Source organism: Chelonoidis abingdonii, chromosome 2 (assembly GCF_003597395.2).
Source record: "Chelonoidis abingdonii isolate Lonesome George chromosome 2, CheloAbing_2.0, whole genome shotgun sequence".
Taxonomy (NCBI): Eukaryota; Metazoa; Chordata; order Testudines; family Testudinidae; genus Chelonoidis; species Chelonoidis abingdonii.
Window position 1 is genome coordinate 117,046,858 of NC_133770.1, and position 21,580 is coordinate 117,068,437.

Consider the following 21,580-nt stretch of genomic DNA (forward strand, 5'->3'; position numbering starts at 1 on the left):
TTTGCGCCCCGGCGACTCAGCAGGGGCACCATGATGAGCAGACAGTACAGAAGCAGATCAACCGTCACTTATTGCAATTACAGGCAGAGACATACAGACTGATGATAAACTGTTCTGCTATCATCAAGCAAACGAGCTGTGTGTAGTGCTGCAGTAAGTGCTTGTAGCGGCATCAGTAGTACAAGTAACGTGCGAAAAAAAAAAAAAAAGGCGACGGGTCCATGGTTGGATAACATGGGCTGACCAGGAGACATCCTCAGAAGAAGGGTGCGAAATGAATGTCTGGCTGTTGTTTCCGAGGAATAGAATGAGTGTGGACATTTATACCCAGAATCCACCCATGAAATTAAGTTTTGTCCATCAGCACTGGGATATTCACAGAAGTCAATAGGGCGGGGAAGAGCGGGAAAAGGGTAGTGCTAAGTAATAGACCCACAGTGCATGCTCCTGAAATCGCACAAAGCTGACCAGGAAGACACAAATACTGAATGTGTTAGTGTGTACCGTGCACGTCAACTTATACAATCTGATTTTACAAACCGGTAGTAATTGGACAATCAGTAGTGGTAGACGCTGAAATGGATGGCTAAGTCAGCTCTCACAACAGATGTCAATCTTTGGAATGAGTGACGAGCGATCCTGCAGAGAATTGCATAATGATACTGGATAAAGAGGGCTGTGAGAAAGCATGTTTTTTCTTTCAGCTCTCTCTGGTAATTTAAATATCTGAGTCAGGTGTTTGTGATGGCTATATGATAGATGATGGATAATTCCAGCAGTACACAAATACTGTAATATGGAGTTTAACTGCTCATTTGAAGTATCAGAATGTTGATAAATTGAGGTAGATGATCCAGGGCAGTTTGACTAGTAAAGAGCTCAACGTCTCTAATAAGGCTAGATCCCTTGAACTTCTGCTTGGTGTGTAGGGGAGTAGGAATAGACTGAGAACTTCAAGAGGATCGATTATTCACATCTCCTATGGAGTATTGTGATTGAGTGTTGGGATACAATTGCTAAAAGGATCTGTCCAAGAAGATTTCTGATAATCCTAGGGGGATGCCAAGAAGAAATAATATAAAGTATTTTCTAACCCCCCCCCCCACCCACCACCCCACCCACACCACCCCCCCCCTCCCCCCCCCTCCTTTATTGGTCCTGGGGATTAGTTATTTGAATGATAACAGTATTTTAACAGTGTCTATCAAATCTGCAAGGCATACATAAATCTGGACAATTGTCCCTTTAAATCTTGTTCAATATAATGGATTACAACTGGCAGAGGAAATAAATAGAGAGGTGGAGAGGATGAGCAGACTGCACTAGAGTATAAATGTCCTGCTTTATCTCCCAGCAGTTTCCCCGTTAGTCTCTGTTTCCTCAATTAGTCCTAATATGTGAATGATACGGTCACAAAGATGCTCTTCAAATTGACAAACCATGTAACAAGTTTGGTTCTGACACAAGACTTTTCATTCTTCCATGAACTGCCATACTGGAGAGAGATTGATCCAGCTACAGAAGTCTCCTAACACTTGTTCTAGACTGTGTTGCACACTATCTGCAGGAAGTCTAATGTTGAATACCATACTATTGGCATAAATAGGCTGCGGCATCTTGCGATATCTTGGAGAATCCTTTTATTTCAATCTCGAAAAAAAATTTATAAATCTGGCAATGAAATTTTCTCTTTCATGATATTTGATTATAAACAAGGTTTTCTGATCATTCTTTTGTACCAAGAGTAGCTAGGTAGAGCCACTGACCATATCATAGAGTGAACATTGAATCCACTATCCAAACGATTAAACAACTTTTCGGGTTTAACAAATTGTTTAAGAAATAGCCAAAAGGTTACATAAAACAGAAACTCAGAGGACATTGGAGGATCATATACACAATTGAGGAAAGATAAACATTTAGAGGCAAAGCTACAGGAATAAAGTCTGTTTGGAGTACAATCTATCTATTACAGGGAGGGTTCCAGAATATGTGACTCTTGGGTTGGGTAAGGACTGCGAGGTGAGTGTTGGGAGGAGATATGAAAGTTACAGCTCGTCATCAACATGTGACAACTGTGCTCTGGTAGATGGGACTAAGAAAGTTCTTCATGATTTTTATGCTTGTTTCTGAGTCTCCTTTGATTGGTTTGCGAACTACGGTTGTGCGGTATATACACTACCATGAAATCTGTTGTTTAGGTTAGCCCTTATGATACTACATTGCCTTTTCACTGTCGGTATATGTGTGGGTTTTCCATTTAGTAAAATTTAAGACTGAAAAAATTTGCAATGCAGTCGATTAGGACTGTAAAACCAGATTCAGTTCTTAACTTTGATTAACCATCTTACAGAATAAAACAAATATTGATTGTATATGTCCGCTTTCACAGCATTCGTAGGATAAGTGTTTGGGTAGCAGTCCTGGGAGCAAACATAAAGACTTTTCTATTCAGGAATGTGAAAGAATAGTGTCCTTTTGGCAATTTTTAAATGACAGCAATACCATGAGCTGCAGTCTAGTAAACTACCTGATAGAAAGAGGGTGTCTAGTATATGTCTATACAGTTTGATATAGGTCATGCCTCAATCTACTCTGTTCTCTATTGTCTGTACAGTGACAGAGAAGGAATAAGTCAATATATCATTCATTTTCTATTGACAGAGCTTGTTAGATCACACGTCTTTCCTAGGTAGATACCCACTGAGGCTGTACACTGTTGTTGCGCTGGCACTTCATGGTAAGACAGCATATTTTATGCTGAATGAGAGAAGATGTGAGTTTTACTCACCTTGAGCACGCTGATGTCCCTTGATTAGGAAGATTTTACATAGAAGCAGCTTTGTCGAACTGTGGTAGGACCAAAGTGAGTATGACCCGTTAATGAGGTTGCAAGGGTGGTGTTAGACTTCTGGGGCAAGAACTGAAGTCCAAGGTTTTTCCCCCACCGAGGCATGGCTTGTCACGCTTTTGCACTTGCTGAGGCGGCAGGGTTGTGCAGACCAGGCTCCCCTCCGGGATCATGTTGAAATGTTCTTGTCAGAGAGGGTCATGGGAAATGAAATTAAAGAACCTGATTAGGTTACTACTGCGTTGGAAAGTACTTCATACCTGGTTTTCTATTAAAACGTTTGTAAGCATTAAGTTAACTTCATCTGATTTCAGGTCATGGTAGTTGTCTTACGCTAGCTCAGACTCTCAAATCAAGTACCTCACTCAATGCTCTAGAAGTCATCTGGAAAAATAGGATGTCTTTGTCTCCTCTCATCCCTCAGATCTTTAAGCAGAACTAATTGGACTGGGCTTCCTCATATTATACTTCTTCATTAAGTTTCTTCCTGATTTAAATCACTCTGCTAGAATGATCAGTTAGTGTGTTCTTGTCTTGCCTGTAAAGTTAACTGCGGAAAGGCTTTTAAGCAAAACAAAGCGAGTCAGATACCAGGAATCGACACATATTTATAGGGTGTATACTTTAGTTGTTTGCTTAAAGGCACTGAGTTTTCAAAAGCTGATGGTGACCTGGCTGAGATAAATTCAGTTTCCAATTGTTTCAGCTGTCCTCCTCTGTGCTCTGGGAAGAAACAAAAGGTGAAACTTCAAAGCCAACATATCCTGCCAGTTTTAGGTACCAAACGGAGAGCTTTGAAGAAATACTGGGGGATACATCTCCAAAGCTTGCAGGCGCATCATTCGTTCAATGTCGTTACAACATCTGGAATAAAAATAGAATTTTTGAGAGATTTGTGAGTACGTCTGACAATTTTGTCAAATTCAATAAAACTAAGTAGAGTAATTTCTTAATAATATTGTTTGTTACGGGTTTTAACAGTCTCTGTTTATTATCTTTCATTGTGCTCCTCTGCTATTTTGGGGTAGGCTGCGTGCGTACTTCAGTTAATCCAGACTCACACACGCATGACTTGTGTGAGAAAGCTATTGGTGGGAATCTTTCACACCCTCGTGAATGTATCCTAGTGTTTTTAGTTATTAAAGGTTAGACTTTGAAGTGCTTTGTTGCCAGAAGCTGGAATGACAGGATGAATTCTTAATATATCTGTTCATTCCTTCTGAGCATCTGGCATTGGCAACTGTTGGAAACAGATACTGGGGTAGAGACCTTTGTGTCTCCCAATAGGCCTTCTGTGCTCTAAAGGGGCTGTGAATGCCATCCTGATTATAAGGAGGTTCTAGAAGTGAGCTAAATATGAATTTTTGCTGCTTTAGTGGGATTTGCAGTATGATCAACTGTCAGTCCAGCTAAGGATCTCTGCTTTGAAAAGAAACATTGTAATAAGTTAATATAGTCCAAGTCAGTAGCTAATTTCTTAATTCTAACTAAGTAGTTTAAATTAATAATTTGTTTTTTTTCTTTAGTGGTCTAAGCAATCTAGAAAGAGAGTCTTATATCATAGCTAGACCCTTGTTTTGGAGTAGATATTAACAGTCTCCTTAGGAGTATGTTTTTACGTTGTCATTTTGTGCCTTAGGCAAAAATAATGAATTTAATAATTACTATTTTTAAGACAAGATCTTCATTAACAAGTGAAAACCAAGCATTCAGTATTGGCTGCACTGTTTTGTTTCAACTAATTTGTTATATTCTCACTTGCTTTATCTACAGGCCTAGTTTTGTTTATAATCAAATTTATAATAAGGTATTCACTACACATTGGAGGAATTTGTCTTTGGATACTGCCAAGATTAGAGAACAAAATATTGCTTGAAGGGTGAATAATAGATTGGTGTGTGTTAAGGTACTGGAATGAGTGCTATTTGTGAATATGGCAGAAGTTTATATCTCTTTGATTTATAGTCCTAAGAATCGCGACCTTTATTTCAGTATAAGTTCTACCACTAAATCTAAGTCTGAGTCTCAACTATTAACATGCAAAATAAATTGTTTAAATGATTATAGATGGGACATAATGCAAATTTCTCAAGAGAGAGGTCCCTGTTCAGAGCAGTAGGTCATGAAGATACCAAGTTTAATGCACTTTATTTGTGTATTAAATGGACCTCTCATGTATTGCACATGTCAGTTGCTGCCATAGTGGCCACATTGTGAAACAGACTTCTCTTAGAGAGCGCCTCTTGTTTTACATGGATAAGCACTGCTGCTGTTCTCAGAGTGGGTGACATATTTGGGGTTGACATTCTGATGACCTATAAGTGAGCATGGTTGGATCACAAAGGTATGTGCAAATCTCATCTTGCCAGCAGCTAAGAGGATGGAGTGGAGATACATGTTCTCTGGGGATTGAACATTTTACCACGCCTCCCAAGGTCCTAGTGTTTGGCCTAATGAAAGGATGTTAGAAACTTTTCCACCCAAAGAAGGCAAGAGATTAACTTAAGGGGAAAAATTATTGAATGCTGCTGCATGTGTAGTGGAACCACAAGCCCTGTATGACTAATATGATGTTCTCTTCGCGGAATGATTTCTAAATGCTTAAAAATGCAGAGATGCAGCAGAAGTCTGGGCATCTGGAAGAGGGTATATAGCTGCAGGTTTATTCTTGAAGGTTGGATGCAGTCTGATATGAAGCACAAGACATAGATATACAGCTAGAATCAAAGATGCTGAAATACTTAATATTGTGGTCGATTCCACAGGAGAAAGCAGTTAACATGTCCCTTTGAAGGTCCGACTCTTATTTTGCATGCACTGAATGAAACTTCACATTCTGAACTAAGTATGAAGTCTTCATGGAAATTACACTCTATATACTAAAAGAAACTTTCCGCTCAGCATGCAGTATTATCAGCTGTATACTAAGAACTCTACATCAGAAGATGGGACAATTCATAGAGAGCATCTGCAGTTTTCCTCTGGAGGCAAAAATGGAAGACTCCCCTGAGTCAATCCCTCCTTTCTGTTCTAAAATAAGTCATCCTGCCTAATATGGAAAACTAAAAATCATTGGATCAGAAGCCATGCTCCTGTCAAGATCCGCGAATACAGTTGCATGCCATTCACGGTTGCCCGCAAAATCCACCCGTTGCTTCCTATCCTCCCAACTTCCTGCTAACCTGCAGTCCCCACCATATGGTCATTGAATATAAAAATGCAATAAGAAACAGTGATTTTATAGTAATAAAATGAGGAGCAGCCTCCCACTTGCTTGACGTCAGCAGAACATTACAGTGGCGGGGAGAGGAGCCAGCATCCCTACTGCTATTGATATCAGCAGTACAGCCTCTTTCTTACACATGAAGGAGTGGCTTGGAGCTCGCCCCCAGTTGCATGATGAGGTGGCTACAGCCTCTGTACCTCTACTGGAATACAGGAATTCTTTTTACCAGTTGCCCCGCCAGCTCACTAGGCACCAGAGCATTTCACGGCTGAACAGGATTGACTAGCATTCCTCTGGCATCTGCACCGGGGGAGAAGAATGGGAACCTCCACGGCGCATCGCGTCTACCACAGGCATTCATCATAGTACATAAAAAGTCAGACCCCCTCACGAGAAAGAAAGTCGACTAACCCCTGGAACGCCGACAAGTACACAGCATAATCAGCTAACAAAAATAACTCGACTGAATTGACTCCAACCCCCCTCCCTCACAATCGCCCTACGTTAACGCACCTTAAGCTGAAAATCAAATCTCTCTTCCTCCCTCCAAGCACCCCCGTACACAGAAGAAAATTAGAATATTCAGGGATACGTCTGAGGCTTGGAGAGGGTTGTTGGAATTACTAAGCTGGCGTGGTGCATTGGGGTCTGCGTCTGCAACCTTCGCTCTGGGAGGTAGGGGGCAAGGGCGATTTTGAAGAGGGGGTCTGGCTGTTTATGGGGTGTGTGAAAAAGTAGTAGGAATCTCTGGACAAGGAGGGATACGTTCTAGAGGGAGGACGGGCGTTGCTCGTAAGAAAGGAGTGGAGGAGTCGGAGACTCGGTGGGAGCCCCAAATTTCCATAGTGCACCATCATGGCCTATTGCGTCGCCAAAAAATTCTAGATACTCTGGACTCTGACCGGGAAGCCAATCGCGTGTGGTCGGTGCGCCGGTTTGCGTTAGAGATAAGTGCGAAATCCCTCCAAACACTGTGCCCTCTGCGGCTCAATTCTTGGCCTTAGCTGTGTGGCCCCTTACACCACTCTAGAAGCATAAAGGCGGTGTACTACACCTACCATTCTCAGCCCTGTTTGGCGTGGGCGGGAAAAAAAAAAAACTGACCTCATGAGGAATTGGTTTAACCCCCTCCCCCTGTATTGTGTGAAAGCGGGCCCCACGCTTGCACAGAGCCTGTAGAGAAAAGCTACGTCCAAACCTTCCCCTCAACAAACCTCCGGGCAGGCCCTCCCAGGAGAAGAAATCAGAAAAGGAAGAAAGGGGTGCTAGAGGTTGTGAGTGGAAAATCCAGTGACCCCTCATGGCATGGGGCACTTCCTATAATGAGTAAGTCATAGAGTCTTCCCTTGAAAGGCTGCTGTAACATACACAGATGGCTTAGGCAGGCCACACCCAAACCTATTACTTACGACACAACAAAACACACACACACTTTGTACATTTACGGCAGGAATGAAGAAACGAGGAGAATCAGGAAGCAGTGTGATTTGAACCAATAAAATCTCGAGAACGAATCCCATTTTTCGCCCTCCTCAACGTGTTTTTTTCCCTCTGGACGCACTTGGGCTGGCTGCTATAGGGATTAAATGACACCTTGGAGCTGAGAGTACCACAACGCTAGTGCTTAAGCAACGGTTTCTTCTGTACTGTTACATAGCTGGACTTTTCCCTTATGATTTTTAGTCTGTTTCCGCAGAGGAAGTATAAGTGGCTCACAGCCAGGAGAGGGGGGCTGTGTTCAAATCTCTATACCAGTTTAAACCATTTTGGCACCACTGTGCCATCAAATCATCGTGTTGATCAGAGCTCCACGCTGAGCAAACAGGAAATGTAATTCAAAAGTTTACAGGGCTTTTCCTGTTTACCTGGCCACTGCATCTGAGTTCAGATTGCTGTCCAGAGCGGTCACAGTGGTGCACTGTGGGATACCACCCGGAGGCCAATACCGTCGATTTGTGGCCACACTAACCCTTATCCGAGATGGTAATACCGATTTTAGCGCTACTCCTCTCGTTGGGGAGGAGTACAGAAACCGATTTAAAGAGCCCTTTATATCGATATAAAGGGCCTCGTAGTGTGGATGAGTGTGCCGTTAAATCAGTTTATCGCTGCTAAAATCGGTTTAAACACATAGCGTAGACCAGGCCTCAGTGCCCCTTCACAATCCTCCACTGGCAAGAGTGATTTCTAACAGTCCCCCACCATTTTCTATTAACTGACATATCTGCACCCAGCATACAGGTTTCCAGCCACACCAGTAACACCACATTTTTGGTATAGACTGGCAGCAGGGATGGGAGGAGTCAGCTTCAGCTTGTCCACTCAAAGTGAACAACAGCCCTGATTAGCAGTGACCATTGACAGGGAGAGCCAATACTGCTTATAGTTTGGGTGTTACCTCACCTGTGCCCAGGGTTTGGCTGTCTGACTACTCCCGATATTCCATGCCAAGAGCCTGCGATGTCAATAGGGGAGGGAGTAGACAAAGTACTGGACAGTACCTAAGAGGAATTGCCAGAACCCCTGGATCTACAGCCTAAATCCTTGAACTAAGAAGAGCTGCTGTGAAAAAGCTGTTCCCTGTTGTACAGATGCAACATACAGGGGCTGTGATGCAGCACACAGGCTTCTATGGTAAAACACTGGAAGACACCAAGATCTTTATCATATCTCCTTCTGTGGCTTTTTTGGTCCAGTTAATCCAGTCCATCCATCCATCACAGTCTAGAAGATTCCTTCTATACGTAAGGACCAATTTTCCTCTAGTGTTATTCATCTTCATCTATGTCACTAACATTCAATGGCTTCTTTTTTCACTTAAAGTAAATTAAATACCTTACCCTTCCTACCCAACTAACGTTTGCTAGTTACACCTCACCTAACAAACAACATGCAATAAAAAGGGTAAAAAGTGACAGATAGATTCAAAATTTTAGTTTTGAAGGATCTTCACATTTTGTATTTTTGCCTACAAGACTGAACTTAATTATAATTTAGTTCAATTTGAAGGATTTGTTATGATAAAGGACATAAAAAATAAAAAGTAAACCAAATAAATTTTAATTTGATTTTAGATGAACTTTAAGTAGGCAGAAAATTAAAAAGATACTGTAGTACTTTTTTTCCTGTGTGTTGCAGTCTAAAGGAGAAAACTTTAAAATAGAAATAAAAAGTACTATGCATAATGTAGCACAAAGGTTAACTATTGTCCTGAAGATAATCTCTTTCCTGACTCCTGACCAACAGACTTTCCTTAAAGATACCCAATCCTAGTGGCAAATGTCAACGGTCAAACATTAAAATCCATTTAACGCCTCTCTGAGATTAAAACAAAAATGGAAAATTTCATCTCAAAGGTAATGTAAATAAGTTATGAAAACAACAAAAAGTAGTCACAATGTAAATTAGAATTCTAACTTCACTCAAGTAGAACATTTGCTAATGCCTTTAATAACTATCAATACAGTACTAGCTGTGTTAGTAACATACATATAGTCAATAAAAATGTTTCCCCACTTATCCCACAAAGCACATTTCAGCATAGATATGTCAAAGGAATCAAGAAATCTAGCCACACAATACATGCAAACCAAGCCCACACCCAACACATTTTTTCGCTAATGACTAACAGCCATAATGATTCCAAACATTTTAAAATGACATATTTGGCCAACTGTAATTAGCTACCACCTTTTCTATCTTAAACAGTAAAACCCACAAATTATTCAGGCTTTCCATAGCCCGATGAGAATCCCACAGGATTCTGATTATGGTCCAAAGCCCTCTAAAGCAAGGAGCTCTCAAAGAAATCCCCTCAATGTCTACCTGACACCAACATTAATTTATTATACTTTAATTGAGCCACTGATTATTTTATAATCAAGATTTGTTTTTACATTTAATTTATGCTACATTCCCTAGTACATAACTTTTGAATACATATATTTCAAAATCAGAAACCTCAAGCATGTTAAAAACAATATTAATGTAACATTCACCAGGTTAAACTTTCGGGAACATTACCCTTCCCCACCCTCGACGATTTTCTTTTTGAACTCGTGAGGTGGAGGGGAAGGAGATGGAATGGGAAAGATATTAAAAGTACGTGCTTACCTGTGCTGTTCATGTAGTGACTCTACTTTGGCTACAAAATCTTCGTTCTGATCTGGTATGAAACGATAATTAGAGAGATATCCTGAATGATGTACCGAAGAGTTACGGTCTCCAAACTGAGCTGTTAGGGAAAAAACACATGCACAAGAAGGTTTCATAGATAGCCTCAGTCTAGTGTCAATACTGTTTACGGGAACTCCCCCCTCCACATTAAATGATTGTATTAACCAAGAGTAAGTATAGTTCTGGCAAACTGCAAGAATTAAAGATTATTTCTCACTGACCACAGTTTTGTTTAACCTACTCAATCTTAAAACAACAGCAAATGAAAATCTCTTCCAACATATAAGTATGCTTACAGTAAACACAGTTTTTGGGCACTGATTAGCTCAATACTTTGTTCAGTGACTCATTTATCCATATTTTTGCTTTGTATACCATAACAAAACTTGTTAGACCGCACATATTGCACCCAGCACAGAAAATAACCATGTAAAATGTCACAGGTGAAACAGAATTGTCTAAATCAGGGAAATCAAACTGAGCCCCTTTCATGTGTGTGTGGTCTCATTACAGATAAAGAATCTGCAGACTGAAAATTCATGTTTTTAAATGTCTTGTATTTAAAACTACAAAGAAAATGTTCCAAACTTTAACTAATGTCGTTTTGTCCCATTTTAATACCCAGTTGTCATTTATCCATCTCCATCTTAACTGAGTGTTATCGTTTCTCATGATAACCAATTCCTAATTTGTGCATGGATTTACAAAAATCATATATGCACAAATGGCCAAATAAACAAAGGAGAGAAACAGTATTCTATACAAGTGCCCATAATCACACTTTCTCACTGAGCGATGCTGAATATAACAGTAAAGTAAAAAACGGACATATTGTTCTCTAGCAATGGGATATCTGCTATAAATTGAAGGACAGCATATGGCCCTAACTTTGTAGCCTCAGTCCATGGACAAAAGTCAAAGATGTAACTCAACCCTTTCCACAAAATAAGTTTGACACTCTTCATCTAAAGATCACCCTTTATGGATAGGAAGTAAGAGTTTGTTAAGGTTTTCTGTTGTTTTGGGGCTTTGTTTTGATTCAAGCATTTACCTGCTGCTAAAAGAATTACCAAGAACTAACTGCAGTGGAATTCTAAGTTCACAAGTACAGATATACCCAAATGACTCAGCAGTAATGCTTTCATATGCCAATCAAAATTACTGAAATCATGTGATACTATGCAAATCACTAGAACATGAAATATTTTTCTTAGCACAGAACAAACTACTTATAAAACATTTAAAGCATTAAAAATATAGAAAAAGTTACTTGAAAGATATTTTGTGGATAAGCACATGAACACATACAGTATACGGTCTTGCCCAAGTCACACAAAGTACATTTTTCTAAACAAGATGCCATTATTTTACAAAATTTTTAAAGGCCATGAAATATTAAACGGCAGGTTAGCCAAAGAATCAATATTTCTTCATAAAAGAACCCGTAGCACAACAATTGTAGGATACCTAAAGCAGAAGGAATGCCAAATTTAGGAATACTGGCCAATTAAGATACGAAGGAAAAACTCTATGCCATATGAACCTTAACTACTGAGATATAAAAGAATGAAGCAGTCAGCACCTGGGAAAATACAGTTCCATAGCTACTTGTCAGCACTAACTGGGGTCACAACACATATTTAAATGGAAGAGAAAATGAATGGACAAACATGAAGTAATTTAGTTTGGTTACTGTAATGTTCCTACTGGCCTTTGCTCCTAAATGCCTTTGAAAGCAGCTTAATTTTTGTACTAGTTAGCAAAACTCACTCTTGGCAGAAAGATTTGGATTTAATGATAAATATCTAAACAAACTTTAACAATGTTTGTCAAACATTAACTCTACCTTTGAAAGCAAACCACTCACTTGTACGAACTGTGCCAAACTGAAAAAATTCCATGTACTGCAACACATTAATGTAGATCCAGGCCAATACCTTGCACAGATGTGCACAACTAAAGGCTAAGGCTATAGAACCACAAACTTATTAACTGTTTATCCAAAGTAATATATGCTTAACAATGGTATCAAAATAAAATATGCACATTTCAGACAACTGTGTTTTGACTGGACTATATACTTATTTTTCCTTTCCAGCAATTAAGATTTCTCAATCTCTTCCATATAATCTCTGATATAATATTTTTGGTTTTTTGGGCAAAGCTAAGAGAGGCTTTTTTGTGTGTTTTTTCATATCAAAGTTGATTTGAAGCATATTCTGGTCAACAGGAGACTACGTTGGCAAGAATAATACATCTTAATTTTCTACTTCAAAATCTATGCTTGTGTTTCTTATCGTAATTTTACCTTCTCTAAAGAGAGTACCTATTGCTCAGTGATTCATTATGAGGTTGAGTTCTTCTAATTCATCTTCCAAACATGTAGGCTCCTCTTTTCTCCTCCCCTCCCTCCTCCTTCCTAGCTAGGGATGTCCTTGACAGGCCAGCAAGGAGGCGCAGGTCAGACTTGCATCTCCAACTCCCTAGACAAATGCCATAGTTGAAGAGATTAACTATAATAAACACTGCTTAGTACACATTGTAGGAGAGTTGTCTCAAGCATCATCCCACTTTTTTTTTTTATTATTATTACCTAAGCAATGGAAAAGAATTAGGATGTTTTCTCTTTCCTGCTTGTGGGCATCTGATGTAACTGGGAAGTAACCAGCAGTATAACAATCTCAACAAACATGAAGAAAACAAACTTCAAGGAAATGGAGCCCCAGACGAGGGAGGAGAAGGGGGTTGAGAAACATATACCTCTTATTTGAATTTGCATTGATCATTTAAAATGTATCTGAAAAGTTAAGAAAGAAAAAAAACAGAACCATTCAAAAAGCCATAATAAACAAGGAGGGCACACCTATTTAATAGTGCTCGGTTAACAAATGCAAAAAAGACCAAATAGCCAAGTGGCAAATTCCTTGGACGAACCCTTGAGATAATATGCCTAACAAGTAGCACAGTTGTGAGAGTCCTCAACGAGGTAAAAGGATCTTTGGCAAACATTTAAAGGCCTGCAAAATTCCTGTGTCTCTGTCTGTCTATATAGTGGATATGGATGTTTTGGCCCTGGCCTACCATGTAATTCTAAAAGTGGTTAAGATTTTCTCCAAGGTTTGGTTTTGTAAAAGAGAATTTCACTGCCTGGTTAAAGTGTGTAACAGTTTCTCTTGGGTGTTGAAAGGCTTAGGTCATATACAAAGTAGATAAAAGGACTTGTGAAGGGGGAGTGGAGAGAAGAGGAAGGACAAATAGATTTGTAATCTGCACTGTTGCTGTAGCTGTGTTGGTCCCAGAATATTAGAAGACAGACGAGGTAATATCTTTTATTGGACCAACTTCGTCTCATGAAAGACACAAGCTTTCAAGCTACACAGAGCTCTTCTTCAGATCCAAAGACGAGATCTGTGTAGCTCGAAAGCTTCTCCCTCTCCTCAGGAGAAGTTGGTTCAATAAAAATTACTTCACCCACTTTGTCTCTCTAAACAGATTTGTAGACAGTTTCTAGATTTGAGCAATAAGTCCATGTACCTTCATGAACATCCATGCTCCTCAGGCTTAGTACCTCAGCTGCTGGAAGCCTTCATGTTTGAGCAGACCTCTGAAAAGAAAGTCCACCAGACCAGAAATCCAAAAATGCTCAAGTGACAAAACCAATGGAGAATTATTGGTGAGTAGGTGACTGTTTGTGTTAGCTAACTAAGAATTTCATTATTCTCATTCTTCTATGTGCAATCTATGTCCAGTCAGCCAGCCTGTAGATTTGCTCTTTGCCCAAATGCGACTGAAAGATGAAGGAAGTGGTCTTGAAAAATCTATGCACAAATTCCTTTGGGACTATTTCAAGAGATTTTCCATCTGATGTGGATTGTTTAAGAATTCTTTGGGATTAAGCCATTTCGGCTGGAAATTTCCTTTAGGAAAAGGTAAACCCTGATGGGGAAGGCTTGAAAAACTTTGGAAGAAACTCCTATTTCACTATTTCTAAAATACTAAGGGAAAATATTATTAAAGCCATAGGACTTGGAGGGCTTTGACTAACAAAGAAAAAGAAAATAAACCCCATGTTATACTAACATTTTATTAGAAAGCAACAAAGAGTCCTACAGCACCTTATAGACTAACAGATGTATTGGAGCATAAGCTTTTGTGGGTGAATACCCACTTCGTCAGACATACTAGTCTATAAGGTGCCACAGGACTCTTTGTTGCTTTTTACAGATCCAGACTAACACGACTACCCCTCTGATACTCAAGATTTTATTGAAAGCTTCAGCTAATCACCTCAGCTATAGTAGAGCAATCTCCCATCTACTGGGTTGCACAGCCTCACTGTTGAAAGAGCTCTGTTGCTGCTGCTTCAGCAACAGCACTTGCTTGTGTCCCAGGCTATGACTCCCCTTAAAGGGACAGGGAGTGTCATTTTTTAAAATGTATTTGCAGAGGCTTGTCCAGTGGAGTTGGCAGACTGGTAATATAAACGACAAGCTGAGAGCTGCTGGCAGGCCCAAAAAAGTGATAGTCTAGCTGCTCTGCAGTGGAAGAACACTGGCAGGAGAGATATTTAAACTACCTCTAACCTGCATATTTTAGCTTTTTGGGCGGTCTACAGTCATGACAGGCTGGCACACGTGTTCGGCTACACTGCTACACTGGTAGGATTAAAAGGCACATGAGGCCACGCTGACCTGATGCACACAACTGAAAAAGCCTGAAATAGAACAGAATCAGCACATGGAATTTTCAGGCAGCCATACAAGAGCAGAAACTGGTTCCACATCTTAGAATTCAAACCACCTGAGTTCATCTACCCCAGGGGTTCTCAAACTGGGGGTTGGGACCCCTCAAGGGGTCATTATGTTATTATATGGGGGGTCGTGAGCTGTCAACCTCCACTCCAAACCCTGCTTTGCCTCTAGCATTTACAATGGTGTTAAATATATTAAAAGGTGTGTTTAATTTATTGGGGGGTCGCACTCAGAGGCTTGCTGTGTGAAAGGGGTCGCCAATAAAAAAGTTTGAGACTCAGTGATCCACCCTCCCTTTGTTATTTTAATTGTGATTTCAGTTTCAGAGAGCTAGTGGGAGTCAGAGCTGCCCTCTGGAAGAAACTCTGATCAAAAGCTTGAAGAAGCCTGGCTTGAGATAGCAATCACAGGGACTGAGAATTGAAGCTTAGGCCTTCCTTCCCTTGAACAACTGGAGAAAAACCCACCTAATTCTGGCATCCTAGGGGGTCCAACGCCATGGACTTTTCTTACCCCTCTGATTTACCAGAGCCTCAGAAACACTCCTGGACTGCATTTTTCACCTTAACCAGCAAAGAAAAATAGCAAGTGCCAATGTCTTATAGTTTCAAAACAGACCAGATCCTGTTGATGGACTTTTGGCCCAAATAACCTGGGGTTTGAATGTCATTTCTACAGAGTGGGAGAGGAATGAATGGTGAAGGGCAATGGAGCCAGGCTGGGAGAAGATTTAAAAAAACAAACAAACAAAAACACTACATAGCCTTCTGCTTAGAAAAAGAGAGCAGAACTCTAGAGGAAGCTCCTGCTTCTCCAAGCAAGGGTGAGAGACTGGAGAGCTGGAGATGTAAGCATTACTTTGTACAACTTCTTCAGCTGGCACATTTCGAAATTCGGAGCAAGAGTGAAAAGAAAGAGAGGTACCCATGTGCTTAGAAGATATGGAGGAAGAACTCAGTCCTAATGAATCACAATTTAAAGCACTCATTATAACAATTTATTTCTTGGATTGGGGCCTTACTATAAGAACTGACAGCAGAAGCAGCTGTAGTAGTGGTAAATCTTTGCTACATGAGATTTTACATAAAAGCAGAGGATATACCAACTGTGCAGGACAATCCATTATATTTAACTTTCTACAACTTTGTGGACAATTATTTTAGTTTACAATATAAATAATAAATAGAAAAATAGGACCGGATTTGTCATTTGAAACATGTTCTTTAATTGAACTCATGAATAATAAGTTATTTTAAAATATTTGAAGAAAATATAAATATCATTAGTGATTGCTTTTAAGAAACAAGAAATTCAAGACGTGCTGAATATAAAACACAGTGTGCAATATATAATGTTCAACATAAATTCAACATTAAAAGTAATATTTAATCGGCATATCCCCAATATCTGAAGAACAGTCTTTGTAGTTATGATAAATCATACAGCCATATCAACTAATCTGACACAGTTACACATATTGTTCTACTCTCCTGTAATTTTTTACTACCATCAAACAAAGCGAAGTATAGCATAACCAAAAGGCAATGTATCAGAACAGTTTTATTTCAGAACTTCACTACTAAAGCCAAACTACCATGAAAAGGCAATATGTAGAAACAGATGGTTTTTCAGAAGCATGATCTATTCCAGGTGACCACAACTACAGCACTGAGTGGTTAGCAACATTTACAAAACTGAAAAAAAAAAAACCTATAATAAGAATAAATTATATTTTACATGTGAAAAGAGAGAGACCACTAAGTAAATGAAATAATTTCCTATACAAGAAGTCCTGTGAAAAAGAAATGTAAATGTAAAAATAAATATAAAACTTAACACATTATGGAAGCTCAGAGACAATGGCCACATGTTTTTCACCAACAATTGTAGGTAATCAACATCTTAAAATTTATCTCCTCCATACACAAAAGATAATGCATGAGGAAATTGAAGCTGAAAAGTCACAGTAGTTTAGAAAGAAATGGGTCGAACTGGGCTAACCAATGGTAGTTCAAGCCAGCAACCAGGACTGCCCAGGAGATTCAGGGGGCCTGGGGCAAAGCAATTTCAGGGGCCCCTTCCATAAAATAAGTTGCAATATTATAGAATATTATATTCTTGTGGGGGCCCCTGTGGGGCCTGGGGCAAATTGCCCCTCTTCCCCACCCCTCTGGGCAACCCTGCCAGCAATACACACACACACACACCACCCCCAAGGCTGCTATCTTGTACTCCAGAATCTCAGATTTCATTTAGAAGCTATTTAAATGTGAAATGACAATAGTTTATAATACCTATTCTCATATAAAAACCATTATCAGTAATCTATATCGTATCATCATAGAGTAATGATATATTCAGTAAAAATAATGGAACCCTATTTGCAAGACAATAGACGTATTTTATTCGTTAGGGCAGTATTTGTCCCTTTTATTAGGATGCTCCATATTTTGCTGAACCTGAGGCTCACAGAATGATCATGGGGTTTACACCAGCAGCAACAAAAACTATAGTAGCTTACAAAAGAAAATAAAGGAGGGAAACAATTGTTGTACTGGGAACATCACTGTCTACAGATGACGGGGCTATGGATATAGATTTACGGAAAAAACCCAAATATGCTAGAAATATCATATATACCATACAGTCTACACACTAATTTTACTATTAGTCACCCCCTCCCCCAGCAACATGAGCCTTCTCTCGTCTTTAACTGCCCTCCTCTATATACTGCTTTATGAAATACCTCCTTATATCCTTAGTTCTTTCATATTAGCTTTCCTGGACACTCCCGCATAGAAAAACCCTTAGAGTGAAAATATGTTTTAAACCAATTCATACCGTTAGTTTTATACAGAACACAAATGAGGGCACTGATTATTTCTAGTTCTTGAATCAATCTAATATTTTCCATAGCACGGATTTAATGAGCATCCTACCTCTATTTAGTGAAACTGCCCTAGGCATCCAAGTATAGATTACTCGCCATGTATTCTTTCTTTCCAAGTAGCTCCTTAATCCTCCTTTACAATGCATCATTTTTAGCAACAATTTTATCCAATAGGATATGTAAAGAAAGTCTTCTGCACTGGAGTTATCAAAACAGCTCAGTGGAAGATAAACAACAGCTCAGTGATGGTCAAATATTTTACCAGCCGACAAAGATTTGTCATTACTTACACTGTATGGAATAAGATGCAAGGACAACAGCAGAATTAAGAGGGCATAACAATCTGAGAAAAGAGAAAAAACAGGTTATATATATATACATACACACACACACTTACTCATAGCATAAATAGGTAGAATATTAACCATTTCTCTGCAATCAATATGTTTTGTAATGTTAATATTAATCTTCAGCAACTCACTGATTTTTTTTTATTTATTTTTATTAACAGAAGACAACAGTCATAATATAGTAGGGTGATGAAAGCAAGTTGTGTAACAGCTCGTTAATGGAATGGAAATAACTTGTCTTAAACAGATATGTCCATATCCTTGTTGGATGCTTATTCTGGAACGTGAAAAGGAAAGAAAGATTTTCTTGCTCTGGATATAACTTTAATAACTGCAGTCTATTATTTTTAACATGAGATATGAACATTAAAATTAGCCAAGTGCCAAGAGTACAAATGCAGCTCTGATCTAGAGTCTGCACAGAACTTGCCACCAATTTTTAAAGACAATAGGTAACGAAGATGAAAGGTTTGGACCATATTTTAGACTTTTTCATAGACAAAGACAGATAGAAGGACATCGGAGACTTCTAACTTATGCCTACCAAGCAAGGACTACATACAAATGAAGTCCATGAAATCTCCTGAGGATAGGGAGTCTTCTCTGCTAGGACCATCTGAGGGTTAGAGGGATGTGGCAGGCCAGGGAGGCGAGAGCCAGGGGCGGCTCTAGACATTTCGCTGCCCCAAGCACAGCGGCATATCGCGAGGGGTGCTCTGCCAGTAGCCGGGAGGGCGGCAGGCGGCTCCGGTGGACCTGCCGCAGGCGTGCCTGCGGAGGGTCCGCTGGTCCCGCGGCTTTGGTGGACCTCCCGCAGGCACGTCTGTGGCAGGTCCACCGGAGCCGCCCGCTGCCCTCCCGGCGACTGGCAGAGCACCCCTCGCGATATGCTGCCCCAAGCACACGCTTGGCGTGCTGGGGCCTGGAGCCGCCCCTGGGAAGAGCATGCACCATACTCTTGAGGGATGGTACGCTCACCGTGCTACTCCCTCTACAAAGGGGGATCTACTTTTGAAGCACAACTTGTGCCTCCTGAAACTGCGGTGTGTGTGTGTACAATGTATAGGGAGGGATATGTGATTGCCCCTCATGTCGCCTCTGGAAGGAAATTCCAGCCCCACCTCCCTGGATCAGGGCAGTCAATTCCATGGGTTCCTGGGGGGTAAGGCCACAGGAGCAGGTGCCTCTGAGCCCATGTGGGACTGGCCCTGGCCCAGGAAACTCTCAACAACAGTGTCTCCCCGGAGCTCACAGATACCATAGCAGGGGAGCACAGGAATGCCCCTACCACCAGCTGAGAAGAGGGGAGGGAACCCACTTCCAGTGCTTTCCTTAGCAACCTCCTGTCCTGCACCCAGTCCAGGGACCGGCCTGTTCTCCCCACCCTACCAGAATTACTCACGGTCGCTGCCTCTGTGTCCAGCTGAGGAAGCAGAAGCAGCAGCAGCAGCCCACCCCCTACACTCCTGCCCAGCCCCACCTGCTCGGAACAGGGACCAAGCAAGCTGGAAATGTGCCTGGAAGGGGGAAGCCTAAGCTTTTTTTAAGCTGCGCGGTAGCACAGCAGGCTATCATGGTCTGCACAGGGTGGGGAGAGGCACCTTTCCCCTGATCCCAAGCCTTGAAGCTACCATGGCTAGGGGAGAGGCACCTCTCCTCCAGCTCAGGCTGCTGCCACAAGAGAAGGCTGAGGGGAGTCCTCTCTCCCCCAGCGCAATCCCAGGATAGCCTGAACCCCAAACCTCTCATCCCCAACTCCACCCCAGAGCCCACACCCTGAGCCAGAGCCCTCATCCCTCTGCACCCCAACCCTCTGCCCCAGCCCTAAGCCCCCTCATTCCCAGCCCCACCCCAGAGCCCATACCACCAGCCAGAGCCCTCACTCCCCCACACACCCCAACTCTCTGCCCCAGCCCTGAGGCTCCTCCCACATGCCAAGTCCCTCAGCCCCCACCCCTGCCACATATCACCTACATATTGGTGCATATAAAATTCATTCCACACATGGATATAAAAAATTAAAAGAAACATTGTGGGAGCCTCTGGCTTGCTCAGTCTCTATCCCCAGAAGCCATGCCCGGGAGGAGAGCAGAGGGGAAGGGTCACTGCCGCCTCCCCAACCAGGTTCTCACAGGCCGTTGTTGAGCTGCACAGAGCAGTGACTCGAGTGGCTACCCTCAGTTAGCATAAGAAGCGGCTTTGTCCTGCCCCTCCTGCTCTCTGACTGGGCTTGGCTGCCAGGAATAGGGGCCAAACGTGCGAGGGGGCAGGTGCAGCAGCAGAAGGACAGAGCCTCTCTCCCTCACCCAGCAAGCAGAAATCTGGGGGAGGGGGCACTTGACCCCGCAACTTCCCCCCAACACACACACACATCACCTATGTGAAGCATAATGCTCACTGGAGCTCAAATGAGGCAGTTTCCTCTAGCATAATCACAACATGGGTTGCTCCTTTACAGAACCAACTAGCTCTATGGATGTTAGTAACATTGTCATTTGCCTGTTTCTGTAAAGCAATATTCAATTAAGAATACTTTTACGATAGCAAAAAATCTACTCAAAAACAGATTTTTTTTTCTCCTTGACTGTTTCTTTTCATGTCCAGCTATTGAAGAAAAGGATTACTTCAATAAGAATTTTTCATTACCTTCCTTCCAAAATATCTGCCTTCAGTTGTAAGAAGAATAAATGCCTAGAACACAGAATTTGGAAGAGTTGATTCATGTTCAAATATCAGATTTAATCACTTCTAAGAAATCTATATACAAAATTAAGTTATAGGCATGTATTTACAAACAAACTAGATGTACAAAAGTATAAGCCTACTTGGATGTTCCTTTAAATCTTTAACTATGTGAATTCTCACTGTCATTCACAAGAATTAAGGTCTTCTGTAGTTCCTATTAAAAGTTAGTTCCAATCTTTAATTAGGTTAAAGGGTCACTATTAAATGATTAAAGGTTTCCTTGGATTCAAATACGAAGTGCACTGCCTCCAAAGTGCCCCCACTTAGTCAGTCTCAGGGGATAAGAGCTAGGAATCAAAAGTTAACTTAGTCTTATGCATGAAATTGGAGAATAAAACCATTAGAAAATGGGGCTTGTCTAGCTTCCGTGACTTTTGATTTTAGATCCAACCATCTGTCGCATCTGTGGATCAAACATCTTCTTTATAACAATAAATTATTGGTTTCAAGAGCTCATTCATAAAGTAGCTCCAATGCCCTCGTATTTAAGATTGATTCATATGTAATGAAGATTTCTGATCCTATCACAATTTCTTTTTATTCATATATTCTAGTCTTTGACAGCTATTTGTATGGCACATAAGCTGGTAT

The 21,580-nt window shown here is 40.9% G+C and overlaps 1 protein-coding gene across 2 annotated transcripts in view; it reads right to left on the minus strand.

The window, feature by feature from the left end:
- PTPN3 (protein tyrosine phosphatase non-receptor type 3) overlaps positions 1-21,580 on the minus strand; it is a 220,112-nt gene that overhangs the window by 170,010 nt on the left and 28,522 nt on the right. Inside the window, exons 5-7 of one of the 2 annotated variants that reach the window (XM_032764588.2) lie at positions 20,891-20,935; positions 18,185-18,237; positions 10,191-10,311 (exon numbers count right to left, since the gene is read on the minus strand). In XM_032764588.2, coding sequence (XP_032620479.1) covers positions 10,191-10,311; positions 18,185-18,237; positions 20,891-20,935 — 219 coding nt within the window. Of the gene's footprint in view, positions 1-10,190; positions 10,312-18,184; positions 18,238-20,890; positions 20,936-21,580 lie in introns of those variants that run through there. The other variant, XM_075062630.1, reaches the window with a different exon arrangement.